Genomic DNA, 17477 nt, shown 5'->3' on the forward strand with positions numbered 1-17477 from the left:
TGTTATTGGAAAAACCACAGCTTTGACTAGATGGATCTTTTTCGGCATGATGTTGTCCATAATTTTTCAGTATGCTCTTCATATTTGCCATAACTTTCCTTACAATGAACAAGTATCTTTTAATTTCAGGACTACTGTCATTGTCTGTAATGATCTTTGAACTCCAAAATATAAAATCTGATGCTACTTCCATTTCTTCTCCCTCTATTTTCTGGAAAGTGATAGGACTAGTTGCCAAGATCTTAGGTTTTTCTGATGTTTGGCTTCAATTCAACTTTTACATTCCCCTCTATCAATTTCATCAAGAACTTTCTTATTTCTTCTCCACTTTCTGCTCTCAGAGTGGGATCATCTGCATAGCTGAGATTGTTGATATTTTCCCCAACAATCTTGATTCTTTCGTTTGATTCACTCAGTCTAGTATTTTGTATGATGTACTTTGCATATAAATTAAATAAATGAGGTGATAATACACAGCTGTGTTGTACTCCTTTTCTAATCTTAAATCAATCCATTTTTCCATATTTGGTTCCAACTATTGTTTCTTGATCTACATACAGACTCTTCAGCAAAGAAGTAAAAAAATCTGGTACTTCTATCTCTGAAAAATTGCCTTATTTTGTTGTGATCCACCACATAGTCAAAAACTTTTAGTATAGTCAATGAAGTGGATGTTTTGCTGGGACTTGCTTGTTTTTTCCACAATCTAGGAAACGTTAACAATTTGGTCTTTACTTCCTCTGCCTCTTCAAAAGACAGCTTGGTCTTCAGGTAATTCTTGTTTCATATATTGCTGAAGCCTAGCTTACTGAATCTTAAGCATAATCTTGGTAGCATGTAAAAATGAGAGCAATTGTTCAGTAATTTGAATATTCCACGGCATTGCCCTTCTTTAGGAATGATATGTTAACTAAGTTTTCTAATCCAGTGGTCACTCTTTTGTTTTCCAAATTTGCTGGCACAATGAACTATTTAACAGCATCATCTTTTAGGGTTTTAAATAGTTTAGCTGGAAATCTATCATCTCCACCAGCCTTATCATAGTAGTATAGATCTTCCTAAAATCTACTTATATTCATTCTCTGGTATGTCTTTAGATCAGTAACCACATCATCATGATGGTTCAGATCTTTTTTGTGTAGTTCTATTTTTGCAACCTCTTTTTTGCCACCCTAAAAAGAGCAGCTATTATTATTTTTGTACAAATAGATCCTTTTCCTTTTCCTTTAATCTCTCTGCGATACAGAACTAGTGGTGTTGTTGGGTGAAAGGTTACATACAATTTGATTGCTCTTTGGACATAGTTCCAAATTGATCTCCAGAATAGTTGAATCAATTCACAACTCTACCAATAGTGCATTAGTGACTCAATTTTCCCACATTCCCTCCAAAATGTATCACTTTCCTTTTTTGTCATATTTGTCTTATAGGTGTGAGAGTACCTCAGAGTTACTTTACTTTGCATTTTTCTAATCAACAGTAATTTAGAGCATTTTTTTCCATATAGACTATAGCTATCTCTATATCTATCTTTGGTATATATAACTTTGATTTCTTCATCTGAAAACAGCCTGTTCATATCCTTTGACCATTTGATATTGAATTATTAAGCTATAGATCTTCATGCTCTTCATTAGTGAAGGGCAGTCTCCATAATTACAAAATTACATGGCATCTTATTGGGTCTGGAGGAAGCTGTTTACCACTCCACGTCTAGTAACTTTGCTTTTATTGCTCACTAGCCATATTATAAGCTATTCAAGAGCTGATTTACAGCTTATATTCTTTTGTAGATATCCCTGTTTTTTTCCCCCTGAAACAAAGGACTATCTATTTAATGCCAATGCTCTTCTGGTGATTAATGCCAGTATTTTTCTGGTAATGTTGTATGACTGTGAGTCACAGAATACTCACTGAAGAACTGAAGTTGACGGTCAGCCAAAGGTTGAAAGAGAGGCTCAAGGTGGACAAGACAAACAAGAAAGTGCAAAGAGAAGCCATGTAAAAGATGTCATCAAAGAAATTACATGAGCAAAAAAAGGATGAGTCAGTGATATTTTCAGGACAAGGGTTGATGGCCCATGTGCTGAAAAGTGAAAAAGAAAAGGAAGAAGGCAGCCATCGCATTAGGTAGCCTCCTATGAAGGTTTTTTAGGAGGTTATAAAGAGATCATTTCACTCTTTGTTCTTATTTCTCCAGTGCTTAGTACAAAATCTGGCACAAATAATATATAATAAATACTCAGAGCAGTTGATTGATTGATTAAAGAGTCTCATAGAATAGGCAAGTATGGATAGATTGCAATCTTCACTGTCAGTGGGAATGTCCAAATTAGTGAGATTACAGATCCATTGGAGAAAAAAGGAAAAGAAATCCTTGTCCCTCTTCTTCACCCCCAAACTTGCCTCAAATTGTGCCCTGTATAGTGATGAGAAGCTTGATATGTAAGACAAGATAATCATTATGATCAGCACTGACTGAAATGAAAAGGGAAAAAAACACCAAGAAATAGCATTTTGTTCATACCAGGCCCAACCTACCTGCTTCTGTGGAAGGGAAGGGTATTGGAGTAGGATTTGTGGGGTTCCCCTGACTGGGTGGCTGAAGGGCTTGCAGGTAGCCTTGGGCATCACGTTTCAAGAAATGCCAGAAACTCTGTCCTAGGAGGGAGAAAAAGAATCATGGCATTAGACCTAGAGGAATTTCCTTCTTTTTCTCTAGAAGAAGTTGAGTTCTGGAATGACCAACATATTAGTATATTAATAGGACCTATCCTGCCTCTTTAACCACTGACTTTATTCAGTATTTTTTTTTCCTGAGGCAATTGGGGTCAAGTGACTTGCCCAGGGTTTGACAGCTAGAAGTGTTAAGTATCTGAGATCAAATTTGAACTCAGGTCCTCCTGACTTCAGGGTTGGTACTCTATCCACTGCACCACCTAGATGCCCCTTTATTCAGTATTTATTAAGCACTTAGACAATATAGTATACTAAGGAAGACACAAAGACAAAAATAGAGCATGATCCCTGTAGTCATGAAGTCTCTAAACATCTGGTACAGTGGGAACAATGCTGGCCCTGAAATTAAGAAATCAAATTCTACTTCTGAAACTTAAGATCCTAGGATGATCATCGATTTAGAGTTGGATTTTACAGATCAGGTTGGAGCTGCTCATTTCATATATAATAAAAGATATAATAAACACAACACTTAATAAATAATTATTTATTATATATATTTACACAATATATTAATATATAATAATTATAATTATTATAAATAATAAAACAATAAAAATATGTAATAAAACAGGCCATGTGCAGCCATGTGGTGTGGTAGATACTGTGATGGGACTGGAGTGGAGAAGATGCGACTTCCTGAGTTCAAGTCTAGTCTCAGGCACTTACTAGCCAGATGAGCCTGGGTAAGTCATTTAATCTCATCTGTGAAATGATCTGGAGAAGGAACTGGTAAACCATCCCACTATCTGTGCTAAGAAAACCCAAATGGGGCAGGAAGAGCCAGTGGAAATGATTGAACAACAGAAGCAGCTTGTCCAAGATTGAGAGTGAGTGACAGAGCTCAGCTTGGAGCCCAGGCCCTCTGACTCCAAATGCAGGGTTTTCCTCCCCACTATTCCATGGTGCTTCCTTCTAATACATGGCTATGGATAAGCCTTCTAATCACTCTATTTTGTTATCCTTAAATGGGGATTTTAATATTTGCAACTGGGAGGGTTATTGCAAGAAAAAATGGTACATAAATATGAGCTACTATTACTATATACCAACTGTCACTATTTCAGAACATGGCCCGGTGCTGGATTTATTTTGTAAGCTCACATTTGGCACCTAGTAAAATTGATTGAAGGCAGGTAAAGCAGAAAAATATTTGTAGTAGGGGAGTATAAGAAGTCTATGAATTCATTTATTTATTTATTGGTTTTTGGCAGGAGAGGCTCAGAATATAAGGAGTAGCAGGTTACAGCAGGAGTTTTCATGTCAGCTGGATTAGATCCGAGCATTCCAGGGAAAGATTTCCCTGAATCTAATCCAGGAATGGGAATCTGCCAGGGTCCAGTGGTGGCAGAATACAGTGTTCTCTGCCATATTCAATTTTATGGGCCTGGTGACAAAATGCTTGTTGTATTGAAGAAATATTTCTTTATCATTGTAGGATTTAATTTAAAGTTGGAAGGAATTTTAGCAGTCATTTAGTCCAAACTCATTACAGCAAAGGAAACTAGGAAGGGAATAGAGAACAAACATTTATATAATTTATACAGTACTTAGCAATAGAGTGGAAAAAATTATATGTTATTATTAGATTGGGTTTATACTAGGAATGCATGATTGAGTCTCTCTCTATATTTTGTTGTTGTTGTTGTAGGCAATTTCGGTTAAGTGACTTGCCCAGGGTCACACAGCCAGGAAGTGTTAAGTGTTTGAGACCAAACTTGAATTCAGGTCTTCCTTTCAGGGCTGGTATACAATCCACTGTGACACTTAGCTGCCCCAGTTGAATCCATATCAGAAAAACTATAACCATAATAGAGCATAATGACAACAACACATGATCATATCAATAGATGCAAGAACATCTTTTGATAAAATGTAATATTTAGTTCTGCTAAGAAAAAAAACACTAAAAATATTAGGAATAAATGGCCTTTTCTTTATATGATAAGTAGTATGTATTTAAAAAAGAGGACTCAGCATTTTTTATTTAAGAAAGAAAAACTAGTGACATTTTCAGTAATAAGAGGGGTAAGGCAAGGATGCCCATTGACAATTATATAAAATGCTTAGCATGATGCCTGATCCACAGTAGGTGCTCAATAAATGTTCATTTTCTTCTTCCCTTCACCATTACCATTTGATAGAGTGCTATAATTACTAGATACAGCAATGACAAGAAAAAGAAATCAAGGAAATAAATACAATAAGTGAGTAAATAAAATTATTGTTTTTTTGCAAATGATTATTTCAACTGACCCAGAATCAACTAAAATCAATAAAAATAGCTAATAACTTCATCTAAATAGCAGAATATAAAATAAACTAACAAATTATCAACAATATATAATATAACAAATTATCAAATTATATATTGTCTTCTCTTATAAAATATTGTATATCATATACTATATATAAAATTGAGCAGTGAGAGATTTTTAAAAAATGTCTTTTAAAATTCATGAAATATTTGAGACTCTGCCTATCAGGGTATATAAAGGAACTATATGAGTATAACTATAAAACATTTTTAATATAAATACAGGCACAAATTATTGGAGAGAGATTAATTGCTTTTGATTAGGTGGTATCAACATAATAAATGGCAAAACTACTTATCAGAACATATTTACTTAATATAGTAATCAAATACTTAAGGGTTACCTTATGGAACTAGAAAAAAATTTACAAAATTCATTTGGAGGAGAAAAAAATTGAAAATCTGAGGAGAAATTAAAAAACAACAGTGACAAGGAAAGGAGACTAGCTAGATTTCACACTATTATAAAGCCATAATTATTAAAATTAATTAGTACAAATTAAAAATTAAAGAAGTACACTAGACAAACAGATTAGGTGGTCAGCAAAAAGAAACAAAAATAGTAGTAATAATAACAATAGTTAACATTTATATAGAACTTATTATGCGCCAAATATTGTGCTAAATGCTTTAAATGATCTCATTTGATCTTCACAACACTCCTGGAAAGCAGGTACTATTATTATGTCCATTTTTACGAATAAGGAAACTAAGGCAAACAGAGATTAAGTAAATTAATCAGGGTTACACAGGTAGTAGGTGTCAAAGGCTGAATTTGGGCTTTTTTTTTTCCTGATTCCAGGCCTACCACTCTGTTCAATACACCCAAAGATCCTGATATCCTATTGGCTAGAGATTCACTATTTGATTAAAAAATGCCAGGAAAACTGGAATCAATTAGGTGTAGACCAAGATTTCACATCATATTCCAAGATAAGTTCCAAATATATTCATGACCTAGATATAAAAAGGCCACACCATAAACAAATGGGATCAGGATTTGAAGTACCTTGTACAATTATGGATAGGAAAAGAGCTTCATGACCATACAAGGAAGGGAAAGAATCACAAGAGATAAAATGAACAATTTTGATAACAAAATAAAAGTTTTCACACAAAAAGTTTCACACAAATCAATATCTTTAAAGCTAGTGGCGGGAGGTGGGGGGAATATTTGCAGCAAATATTTCTGATAAAGGTCTGAGAACTAAGTATATGTTAGATAGAGGCCAAAGTATATAAACAGGCATTTCCGGAGTGAAAAAACTCATTTTCAATAGTTATTAAGAAAAAAGCCCCAAATCACTAATAAGTAGAGAAATGAAAATTAAAGCAAATCTGACGTTCTATCTTACATCTAGATTTGGCAAAAAATGACAGAAGAAGAAAATGACAATTATTGGAGAGTCTGTAGGAAGTAGGCACACATATTAATTTTTGTAAGAAATTTGTCCATACATTCTGGAAAACAATTTGTTACTAAACTATATAATATTTGACTCAGCAGCACCAATCATAGGTTTATTTCTCCATAAAAGATCAAAGAAGAAAAAGTACCTATATGTACAAAAATGTGTTATAGCAATTTATCTTTTTTATTGTAGCAAAGAACTAGAAATTAAGGAATTGGGGGGGGGGAACTCATTAATTAGAGAATATAGTATATGAATCTAATGGAAACAAAAAAAGAAACTGTTTCAGGGAAACCTGAAAACATTTGTATGAACTGATGTAAAGTGAAGTGAACAGAAATCAGAGAACAATTTATACGATAATAATAATTGCTAACATTTATATATTATATAGATATATTATAATGCTTACTATGTACCAGGCACTGTGCTAAATGCTTTCCAAATATTGTGCTATATATATGATTTTTATTTTACAGATGAGGAAACTGAGACAAACAGGTTTTCCTAAATCTGGGCCAGAGCTGTATTCACTATACAATCTATGAATGCAACAGCAATGAAAAGAAATGCAACTTTAAGAGACTTGAAAACATTGAGAAAATGCAAGAACCATCCACAATTCAAAAAGAACAATGATGAATAATAAAAAGGATTCCCCATTTCCTGATAGAGAGGTTTTGAGCCCAAATACAGAGGGAGATATACATTTTCAGACATGAACAATGTCTGGATTAGTTTTATGTGTTAAACTTATTTGTTACAAAGATCTCTGTCTCTTAATGTTTGGATTAGTTTTATGTAATTATACTTATTTATTATAAGATTTCTCTCTGTCTCTGTCTCTCTTAATTGAAAAGAGGGATTTTGTAGGGAAATGGAAGTTACTGATATAGTTGCCCCCTTGTCTTCCAGAGAAAGTCATTTAAATTCATCATATTTATCTTTTAAAAAAAGCAAGAATACAGCAGAAAGAGCAGCTAGATGGCACAGCGGATAGAGTGCCTATCCCTGAAGACTCATCTTCCTAAATTTAAATCTAGCCTCACTTACTAGCTGCACGGACTAATTAACCCTGTTTGCCTCAGTTTCCTCATATGTAAAATGAGCTGGAGAAGACAATGGCAAACTACTCCAGTATCTGCTAAGAGAGCCCTAAATGAGGTTAGGAAGAGTAGGACACAACTAACCAACAACATAATGGAGATTTATGGATTGGTGTAAAATTAGCACTTTTTTCTATATTATTTTTTCATATATAGTACTATATATGGATATGCTACTTTTTGGAGGGAGTGTTTTTTAACTGCAGAATTAAAAAAAAAAAAAAAAATAGACATCATTCCCATATACTAACTAGATAGAAGAAATTGGGACAAAATTGTTTTGTGGATGTCAGTATTTCTGGTGTCTGATTCCCATACGTTTGGTTAGAACTGTCTTCTGGAAGGACATACAGAGCCAAGCCTTTCTAGCTTACAATAGGGTCCACAAACTCTTATGATTTCCTGGAATATCCGCCCTGAATTTACAGTCACCTCTATTCCAGGCTGAGGCAGCACAGGAGGATTTGTTCTATTGGACAATGTAGTGCGGTAGAAAGGTAGATCTGAAGTCAGAGATCTTGGGTTTGAATAGTAACTCTCTGCCACTTGACCTTGGATTTCATTCCTTTGGGACTCAGTTTCTTATCTGTAAAAAAGAGGGAGAGGGAGTTGGATTAGGTTTTTTAAAAATTCCCTTCCAGTTCTAAGGGCATCCTGGGGTACGGCTAGCTCATTTTTTATGTCAGTCACAGGGAGATCCTGAATTCCTGGAGGTTCAGCCAGAGAAGCATAAACGCTGTTGGGTCCGAGCTGAGGAAGGGTTTCAGCACAAACCCCCAGACAGCATATACGTGCACGTCCGCTCAGGTGCCTTCCAACTCTCCGAGTCTCTCATTCTGTGAGTCTGCGGACCAGCGCCACCGTCTGAAGTGGCTCACCACCAGACCAGCCACCTGGTGGTAGGTTTTCCCCCCAGTCATAGCAACTCATAAAGTCTAAAGCACGGAGGGATTCTGCTCTGCGCCCATGAAGGGAGAGGAGGCACCAATGAAATCACAGTTGCTGCACAAGTGTATTTTCTGAGCTACCCATTTCCTGCACAGGGATGCGACCCATCTCCTCTGAGGCCATACACTTCCCTGGACTTTTCTCCCCTTGTAAAAGGAAGGGGTTGAGTTCAACGATCTAAGAGGTCCCTTCCAGCTGGAATCCTACGGTTCTATGATCTTTGGACTCACTCGATCCTGCTAGTTGCAAGCAAATGCACCCTCCTCCAGACGTGGGTCTCCTCCCCCAAATGATTACGTCGCACGGGGAGGTTGGGTGAGGGGGGGTGAGGGAAGCAATTGCATCAGACCCTAAGAAGGCTGCTTTGAACCCTCCCCCCTCGCCCGACCTGGGTACCCCGCAGCCCTCCCCAGTCGCCAGCAGCCCGGGAGCAACAGAGAGGAGGAAGAGGCGGCGCGGAGGGAGGGCTCTCTCCAGCCACTTCAAGGCTTGCATCACTGGCCCGTCATTAGCCGTCTGCGTCGTCCCAGTCTGAACCCGGAAGTGGGCAGAACCAGCCCGTCTCGGCAACAGCAGCAGTACTAGCAGCAGCAGCATTAGCAACAGCAGCAGCAGCAGCACTAGCACTAGCAGCAGCAGCAGCAGCAGCAGCTTCAGCAGCGCTAACAGCAGCCTCAGCAGCGCTAACAGCAGCAGCAGCTGTTCACACTCCGGGAGAGAGCGCGACAGACAGACGTAGGGAGGGCGTGGAGGAGAGAGAAGCAGCGGAGACGGGGCGGGCTCCGAGAGGCGGCGAGAGCCAGAGGTGTCGGGCTGCGAGCTGTGGTGGCCGGTGAGGCGCGCGCGGGCTGCGTGTCCCTCCGGCCCTTGCGGAGCCAGCGAGGCTGAGTGCCCCGTGCTCTGGAGGCAGCCCCCGTCCGGTCCAGCCCCGTCCGGTGCCGCCGCCCGCCCGGTCGTCCTTGTCCCTCCCCCGCTGCAGCCGCCGCCACCGCCGCCCGGGCGGATGGCCGGAGTGTGCCGACGGTCGAGGCTGGAATGGTGCTGGCGGGCGCGCGCGGTGCCTGCCTTGTGAAGCCCCGCAGGAGCCACCATGGAGATGATGCTGCTGCCTCCTGTGTGAGTGAGTGAGTGGGTGGGATGTGTGCGAGTGTGGATGGATGTGCGTGTGTGTGTGTGCGCGCGTGTGCGCGCCTCTGCGGCGGCGGCCGGGCGGCTGGGCACGGGTGGATGGAGGCGTGGAGGGAGGAGGCAGGCTCGGAGGGAAGGGCTCCCGGAGAGGGCGATGCGCCCCTGGGGCGGCTGCGCCTCTTCCCACCTGCCGGCGGCCGAGGGGCTTGGGCTGGCTGGGAGCCGGGGGGAGGGCTGTTCGGGGAAGATGGATGGATGGATTGATGCACGCCTGGAACAAATGAGTGGGGCAGACCCTGAAGGGCTGGGTAGGTGGGGAGTCCTGGAAGAGCGAGTGGGCTGGGAGAAGTGGAAAAGGTGCAGATCTCCCGCAATTCTGGGGACTGAAGCTTGCAAACTCAGCCTGGCCGGGCGGAGCTGGTGATCCCTTCCCGGAGACACTTTGCAATTGGACCTAGATTTCTCCCCGAGGGGCTTCCCCCCACCCCAAAGCTGGCGGACGCAGCAGATTGGGAAAGCTTAACTATGGATGAGTACGTGAAAGTATTGTTTCTATCGTCCCCCAATATAGGATTGCCCCCAAAGTCGTAGTGCAGTTTTAAACTTGCAAAGCTTAGAGACAGCCTGTATATACATTATGATACCTTTCTAAGGTATACAGATGTAATGCATATTTATCCTGTGTGTTTGGGGGCGTGTGTGTGGTGTGTGTTTGCTATATATAGATACACAATATAGGATAGATATGCATTGTATCTTCATATCTTAGAAAGGTATCATTAATGAATATACAAAAGTGTCTCTAAAACCTTAGGGATATAAAGCAATAATAGATATTACACATATATAGAGAATACTTTGTCCATATAGATATCCCTAAAAGAAAGACATATGTCATATGTCATATATATATGTGTATGTGTGTGTGTGTATATATATATATATATAGAGAGAGAGAGAGAGAGAGAGAGAGAAAGAGAGAAAGCTGTATCTATCAATCGCCCTGAGAAAGAGAATATTCTCTCGCTGCCTCTAGATAGATCGATCTATATGAATATATATTGCTATAGAGAAACAGAAAAGGAATACTTTCTTTGTCTCTCTTTGTCTGTCTCTCCACATATATGTATATATGATATGTATATGTATGTATATGTATATCGTACCAAATGATCAATGTTTAAATAAATAGATGTGAAAAACATTGGGGTTTCCTCAAGTACTAAAATATCTGAGCACTCTTGACATCATTGGAATTAGCCTGCTATGAGTAGATGGCCTCTTTTTCCTGGTACTGCAGAAAATGAGGATTTTATGTTTCTTTTGTATTTTGGACGATTTTCCACTGTAGTATGACAAGTACATGTAGATCCCTTAGATGCTTAAGTTTTGTGGGGTTTTTTTAGACCAATCAAATCTTCAGGAAAGGGTTTTCTTGAGAAATATTAGCCTCTGGGACAGCATGTAGAAACTACAACTGCTTTTATTTAGTAGGAGGTGTTTTGCTATAGGAGGTAAGGGGGATTCACCACAACTAAATTTTATTTTATTTTTTAAACTGCAAAAAATTGCAATTTGGTTTTGCTTTCCTGTGTTTAACTCTTTGAAGGGAAAAAAAAATCCTTATAAGTTAGAGTTTTTATAAGAGCAAATAAACCACATTCTGTAAAACTGTGTCTTTTTCCATGAATGCTTATTCATGGTCTTTTATAATTTTTCAATTTGGATTTTGGCTAGCTACACTATATGACAGTTATGTTGCACTGGTCTCTCTTGGTTATTTGGCTTATTCCAGCAAAAATATGGATCATTGATTTGGATTGAATACTTTTTGTTTAATGTATATTTGTAGGAGAAGCCATTGGGGTTCTAGAATCTCTTCAGAAGTGTCTTCTGACTTTTTCCACCCCTAGCTTGAGTATATTAGGTCCTAGAATGGGGTCTCCAATTAGGAAAGTAGATGGTGACTCTTTTCAACCACTCTTCCCAGTAAGCTCAGTCTTTGTGTGCCGGGCTGGTCTCTCAGATTCTGCCTTCACCACCCCAGGGTCTTGGTAATTCGCTTGTATTGCTCAGTAAATCCAGGAATACTCCCCAAATCCTACGAAGCAGCAGTTATGCTTGAACTGTACTTAACCCCAGGATTTAGGCTTAGGTTGTAGGTACAGGAATCTTTGATTGTTTTTTAGTTCACATGTCAATTCATGTGAAGGCCCTTGTTATCTGTGAGGAGCTAAAGGGAAGAGAGAAATGCATTTGAGATGCTGCAAAGCAGAAAAGGATGGGCAGAGGGGTGGTTTCAAAGGCACAAGGAAGTAGGTTCATGGAAAATGGCAAAAAGTAAATAGTGAAAAAATAAAGCAATAGGACAGTGAATAGAGGAGGTTAAATTATTGATGAAAACTAATTGATTTTGGATAAATCAGGTAATCATTATTTTGGCATTCAGTACTCTTTGATTCTGTGGTGCTATTTGAAAAATAAATGATTGAACTGCTAAGTTCATTTTTTTAAAACTGGAGACTCCAAGGCTTGACAAAACTTATTGTTTCCACCATTTAATTATAAATATATATTTTGCCTATATTGGAATATTATGGATCAAGGATGCCTTGTATTTGATAGGGATTCTTTGTAGAAGAATTTCTTTTCTACAAATCTCTCTTTCCTTGTACGTGCTAGCTGAGCTCACCTTTCTGATCCATCTCTTGTGTATCATAAGGCTTTTCCCCTTCATTTGTCTCTTTGTTTCTCCTCTTACCAGTTTACTCTTTTACCTCCCCTCACTTCTAAGTTCAAAGCCATCCCCACTTTGAGAGGTGCCCCGAGGCTGAAAGTATTGGTGTCTGTGCTGTTTGGGAACAGACTTCTAGAATCACAGATTTCTCAGGGAGGTCAAATTTGGCCCAGAAAACAGAGGATCCTGGCCTTGGGGGAAGTTTATTTCAGTTCAATTCTGCAACCGTTAATTGAGGGCTTATTGTAGTGCCAAGCATTGTGTTGAGTCCTGGTAACAAAAAAGACAAAAAGGAAACACTCTCTTGCTCTCAAGGAACATCCTTGTCGAAGTGATGGGGAAATAACTTGTATGCATACAAAATCTATGTAAATGCAAGATAACTTCTGGTTATATTGGGGGAGGGAAGCATTAATAACTGGACGTATCAGGAAAGACCTTCTCTCAGTGATAATTCTTAAACCGAACTTTGAAGGAAGATAGGGATTCTTGTAAAAGGAGAAGAATGGTATTGACTTTGTCTCTGGTACCAATCCAGGGGAAGAGTTTTACTCCCTTTTCCTATCCCTATTCCATATTGCCCCCTGGGAAATTGTATTTCTAGCCTTCTATTGTCTTGCTCTTCAAATTCATTTTCTTTGGTGTGATGATTAAGTTGAGTGATCTTTGCTCCACCAATTCTTGTATGAATCTATCTTGGTCCTGTTTAGCAACCCTGTATCTTTTCTGCCCCTAGAGTCTTCTTCATTCTCTGGTTCTGTTGCTAATTTCTGATTGAGCTTTATACTTCTACTGGTATTCTTACCATTGTTCTTCCAGGCATGGACATATGCGTATGGCTTTGGATTTATCTTGTCATTATCTATTACAATATTGCAATTTTCCAATGGTGGGACTTGGGCAACCATGATATGCATATGAGTTTTCTGGGACTTGATCTTGGTAGTGAGTGCAGTGAAAGTTGCTAAAGCCTTTTAAAAAAATCATTTATGTATCTGTATTTATTTGGGGTACTTACTCTTCAGCTTAAAATACAGAATTGCCTGCAAGGGGGGAAGAGTGAATGCTTTGCTCAAAGTCACATTATCCTTATACACTGTTAGAAGCCACATTAGAACTCAGTTCTTCCTGACTGGTATTACAGCCAAATGGAATGACATGTACAAAGTTGGTATATAAATGAAGTAGGCTTGGTACCAGGAAGCTTAATCAAGATTCTAATGATTCTGTAACAATTACACTGAAGAGTATGAATAACAAGTATATGAAAACCTGCCAAATCCCATCTATAGATATTTTCTTTTGGCTTGCTTTGCAAGACAGCTTTCTTCTCCTCTACATTTTCTTATTAGCACCTCTTTATGATGATAGAAAAATCTTTATTCTATTGGCTTTGCTTGTTCTCTTTGTCATTTCCAAGAATAAATAATAAACACTTCCTACATCCCTACTTTTTTCTCCAGAGCAAAGTGAATTATCACATATATTGCCCATTTCCCCAGTTTTTATATTTCTCTCTTTGGGCACTAGTGAAATATTATTTTAGTTTTTCTTTAATGAGTCTCCAAATATATGTGAGGTGCCTTTCATCTGCCAGTCCAGAACTCCTACATATTACAGAAATGAATGGGAACATTCAAAGAAGATATGATTTAAGGAAAGAGATGGCAAGAAAGCATCATACCATAAATATTAGGGGCATGAAATTTTAGAAGTCATTTTCAAGTTGTCTTCCTTTAAAGTATCAGCTAAGTGAAGTCACTCCAGAAAGTTTTTCAAGGTAATTAAAAGATGTATTTGGGAAAGGTAAGGTGGAATTTTCCGTAACTGTGTCTGTTTGCAGAAATACAGAAATGGCTATAAAAATCTTGTTCAATTTTTCTTTCTCCCTCAAGATTAAGATGTAAGGAATGATAATTGCACTCCAGTACTGTTTTCCAGGATCCTGGGTACATTTCATGTTTTTAAGCCAATTCTGTGGACTTTGAGCTACTGGGCTTTGGCAAGGAATGAACTTTTTTTTTTTTTTTTAGTATGTCTTACCCAATTTTCTCATATGGGGCAGCTATCCACATAAATGTGAGAAGTAGGCTATGTTATATGTTGTCTACTATCCTTTTTCTGATTCTGATTATCAGCCTTCATGAAACACTTTTCTCTCCATGCAGTGTATGATGATACCGTCATCGAGTTCTCCTCCACTCTCTCTCATCATTCTTTTCTGTTTCCTGATGATTCTTCTTCCTCCCACTATTTGTGGATATTTTTGCCCATCTGTCCTCTCTTCACTCTTACTCACCTAGAACATATTCACTCCCCTATTATCTTCTAAGATGAGGATTTCTCACTTGAAGCCCATGAACTTAAGTTTTTTTTTTTTTCAAAATTGTCCTCTTCTCATCGTTACTCACCTAGAGCTCATTCACTCACTATCATCTAATAAGGTGAGGATTTCTCACTTGAAGCCCATGAACTCAAAGAAAACAATTTTGAAAATAACTGTCCTCTCCCCAATGTTACCTAGAGTAACTTACCTGTTATTTTCTAAGATGAAGATTTCTCACTTGAAGCTCATGAACTTTAAAACTATTTTAAAAAATAACTTTCTGCATATCTGATTTCCTTTGTCATTCCATGTATTTTATTTTATGTATTAGAATACAAAAACAGTATTCTAAGAAGGGTTTCACTAAATTGCCCAAGAGATCCATGATTCAAAACAAAATTAAGGGCCTCTACTGTCGACTAATCTCTTTCTATTCCTGACCTATCACCTTAGTTTCCAGCCTAGATTTATAGCTGCCTATACAATCATTATTTGGATACTGTCTTTTCAAATTTTCCTGCTTCAGTGCTTCAAGATGCCAATGATTTCATCAAGGTGCCCTCACTTCACGTCTCCAATGATAGATCCCCGAACTTCATTGCACCTGCATTTATCGGCCTTTGAAACTCGCTAGCTCTTGCCAGATTGTGTGTTCTTTGAGAGTCCAGGATGAAGTGTCAGAATAGTTGGGATGGTGGTAGATGGAAGGACACCTATAGGGTTAGCATATATAAAACTGAATACTCATCTTCCTTTCTTTTTACTCAGACCCTTTCTGTCACTTAAATCCTTCAATTTATTGGCATTACTCAGATCTTTGGAATCATCGTGCATTTTTCTCCTCATCCCTGATAGCCATTGTCATCAAGTTCTTAATAGTTTGTGATAGTAATAAGAGCATTTATATAGTACTTTAAGATAACTATAGTAAAACAGACATAAATAACTGTAGTAAAACCCAGAAGTAATGAGTATGGTTTTGTGGAAAGGACATTGGATTTGGATTAAACTATGTTAGTTTGAATTTGCTTTTTCAACTGGACCATCTATATAAGGAACTACTAGTGAAGAATTTTCTCTACAGATCAACACCTGCTCTGCAACTTAGGGCCTTGGAATGTTTCCTGGAGGCTATGTGACTTGTCCAGAGTCTTATAGTCAGAGTGTGTCAGAGGCAAAACATCACCCCAAGTCTTCTTGACTCTGAAGCTGCGCTTTACATCTTGCTCTTTTAGTCTGAAATTTAATAGGGATAAATGTAAAGATTCTTGGGTTTAATAAATTAACTTTATAAGTACAAAACAGGAGACATGTGGCTAAATATCTATTCATCTAAAAAAGAACTGGAGATTTTAGTGGACAACAAGCTCACTTCAGTAAAACAATGTGATGTGGAAGCCAAAAAAGGTAATAAGATCTTAGGCCATTTTAAGAGTAGCATATTGGCCAATTAATGAAATGATGGTATTTGATCTTGGTCAGCCCAGACCTGGAAGATTGTACTTAAGAACATTGATTTTTTTAAAAAACAGCTTGTTTCATTTTTTTCTCCCTTTCTTCTAGTGGTAAAGATGGAGTATTTAAGAGGAGGGAGAGAGACAAATTTTTATTTATTAAAAAAATTAATTAAAAAATTCAATACCCTTCCTAAAATATAGTTCATTCCTATGAATCTCTCTTTTTTTTGCTATTAAAAAATGTTTACAGGCCAGTAAAACCAATGCTTCCATTGTTCACAGTCAAAAAACATATCTCATTTGGTATCCTGAAGCCATTATCTTTCTTCAGAAGATAGAATAGCTGGCTCTATCATCAAGCCCTTGGAATTATGATTTGTTTTTATGTTGATCAATATCATGAGAATTTTCAGAATTGTTTTTACAGTGTGGTTAATATATAAATAGTTCTTTTTGTCTGACTAATTTCACTCTACATCAGTTTGTATATAGCTAGGAAAGACATTGATAAACTTTTTGGATGCATCGCACTGTAAGGGACTCTCTTTTGCCTTACTGGAGCTTAACATAATGTTTGGTGCATATTAGGTGCTTGATAAAATGCCAGTTGAGTGACTTATTGAATACTAGTTGTCTTGGTAGTGTATTTAGAATAGGGTAAAAAACTCAGAGACCAGGCATGTTGGGCACTTCCTAACCCAGTCCCCTTCTACCTGTCTTCTTACACCTTACTCCCTAATACTCAGCCTTCCTTCCTGTTCCATGAACAATACCCTCCATTTCTCTGCTCTAGGCATTTACTCTGACTATCCCACTCCTGGAACACTCTCCTTCTACTCTTGATTATTGACCTTCCTGGTTCATCCCATCCAAAATCCCACTTTCTATAAAAAACCTTCCTCAACCTTTCTTAATTCCAATGCTTACCCTCTCTTAATTATTTCCTGTTAATCCTCTTGCTTTTTAGATATTTCCATTAGATTATAAACTCCCCAAGGCCAGAAATTATCTTTTGCTTCTTTTTGTATCCTCAGAATTTGGCACATACTTGGCAACATATTAAACATTAGATAAATGTTTATTAAATTGAATTGAGTTTAGCTTGGAGAAGGAGATTTCATACTATTACAAGTTTTTGAAGGGTTGAATTTTTTTCTTTTGTTTTTGGGAAAGCATTTCATAGAATTAAAGATTAGAGGAACCTTAGATGTCTGCTATTTTACAGATGAAGGCCACTGAAATCTGAGAAATTTCTTTATCTTGACCAAGGATGCCCAGAGATGCAAATGGTACAATAGTCTATCCAG

The 17477-nt window shown here is 38.0% G+C and overlaps 2 protein-coding genes across 4 annotated transcripts in view; one reads left to right on the forward strand and one right to left on the reverse strand.

Moving 5' to 3' along the window:
• Nucleotides 1–2547: 2547 nt before the first annotated feature.
• Nucleotides 2548–9614, reverse strand: LOC127539602 (uncharacterized). The gene is made up of 2 exons (XM_051963773.1): nt 8007–9614; nt 2548–2661 (listed from the first exon to the last, which is right to left on the reverse strand). Exon 1 carries the CDS (start codon nt 9612–9614, stop codon nt 8700–8702), a length of 915 nt encoding a protein of 304 aa, XP_051819733.1. The 3' UTR covers nt 2548–2661; nt 8007–8699.
• KLHL2 (kelch like family member 2) overlaps nt 9540–17477 on the forward strand; it is a 128970-nt gene continuing 121032 nt past the window's right edge. Inside the window, exon 1 of one of the 3 annotated variants that reach the window (XM_051963770.1) lies at nt 9540–9638. In XM_051963770.1, coding sequence (XP_051819730.1) covers nt 9613–9638 — 26 coding nt within the window. In that variant the 5' untranslated portion in view covers nt 9540–9612. Of the gene's footprint in view, nt 9643–10083; nt 10184–17477 lie in introns of those variants that run through there. The other 2 variants (XM_051963772.1, XM_051963771.1) reach the window with 2 other exon arrangements.

The sequence above is a fragment of the Antechinus flavipes genome, chromosome 6 (genome assembly GCF_016432865.1).
Source record: "Antechinus flavipes isolate AdamAnt ecotype Samford, QLD, Australia chromosome 6, AdamAnt_v2, whole genome shotgun sequence".
In the NCBI taxonomy this organism is placed as follows: domain Eukaryota; kingdom Metazoa; phylum Chordata; class Mammalia; order Dasyuromorphia; family Dasyuridae; genus Antechinus; species Antechinus flavipes.

Excerpts from the sequence above, each read along its gene's own strand:
- LOC127539602 (XM_051963773.1), bottom strand. The coding sequence starts at position 9,614 with ATGGTGGCTCCTGCGGGGCTTCACAAGGCAGGCACCGCGCGCGCCCGC.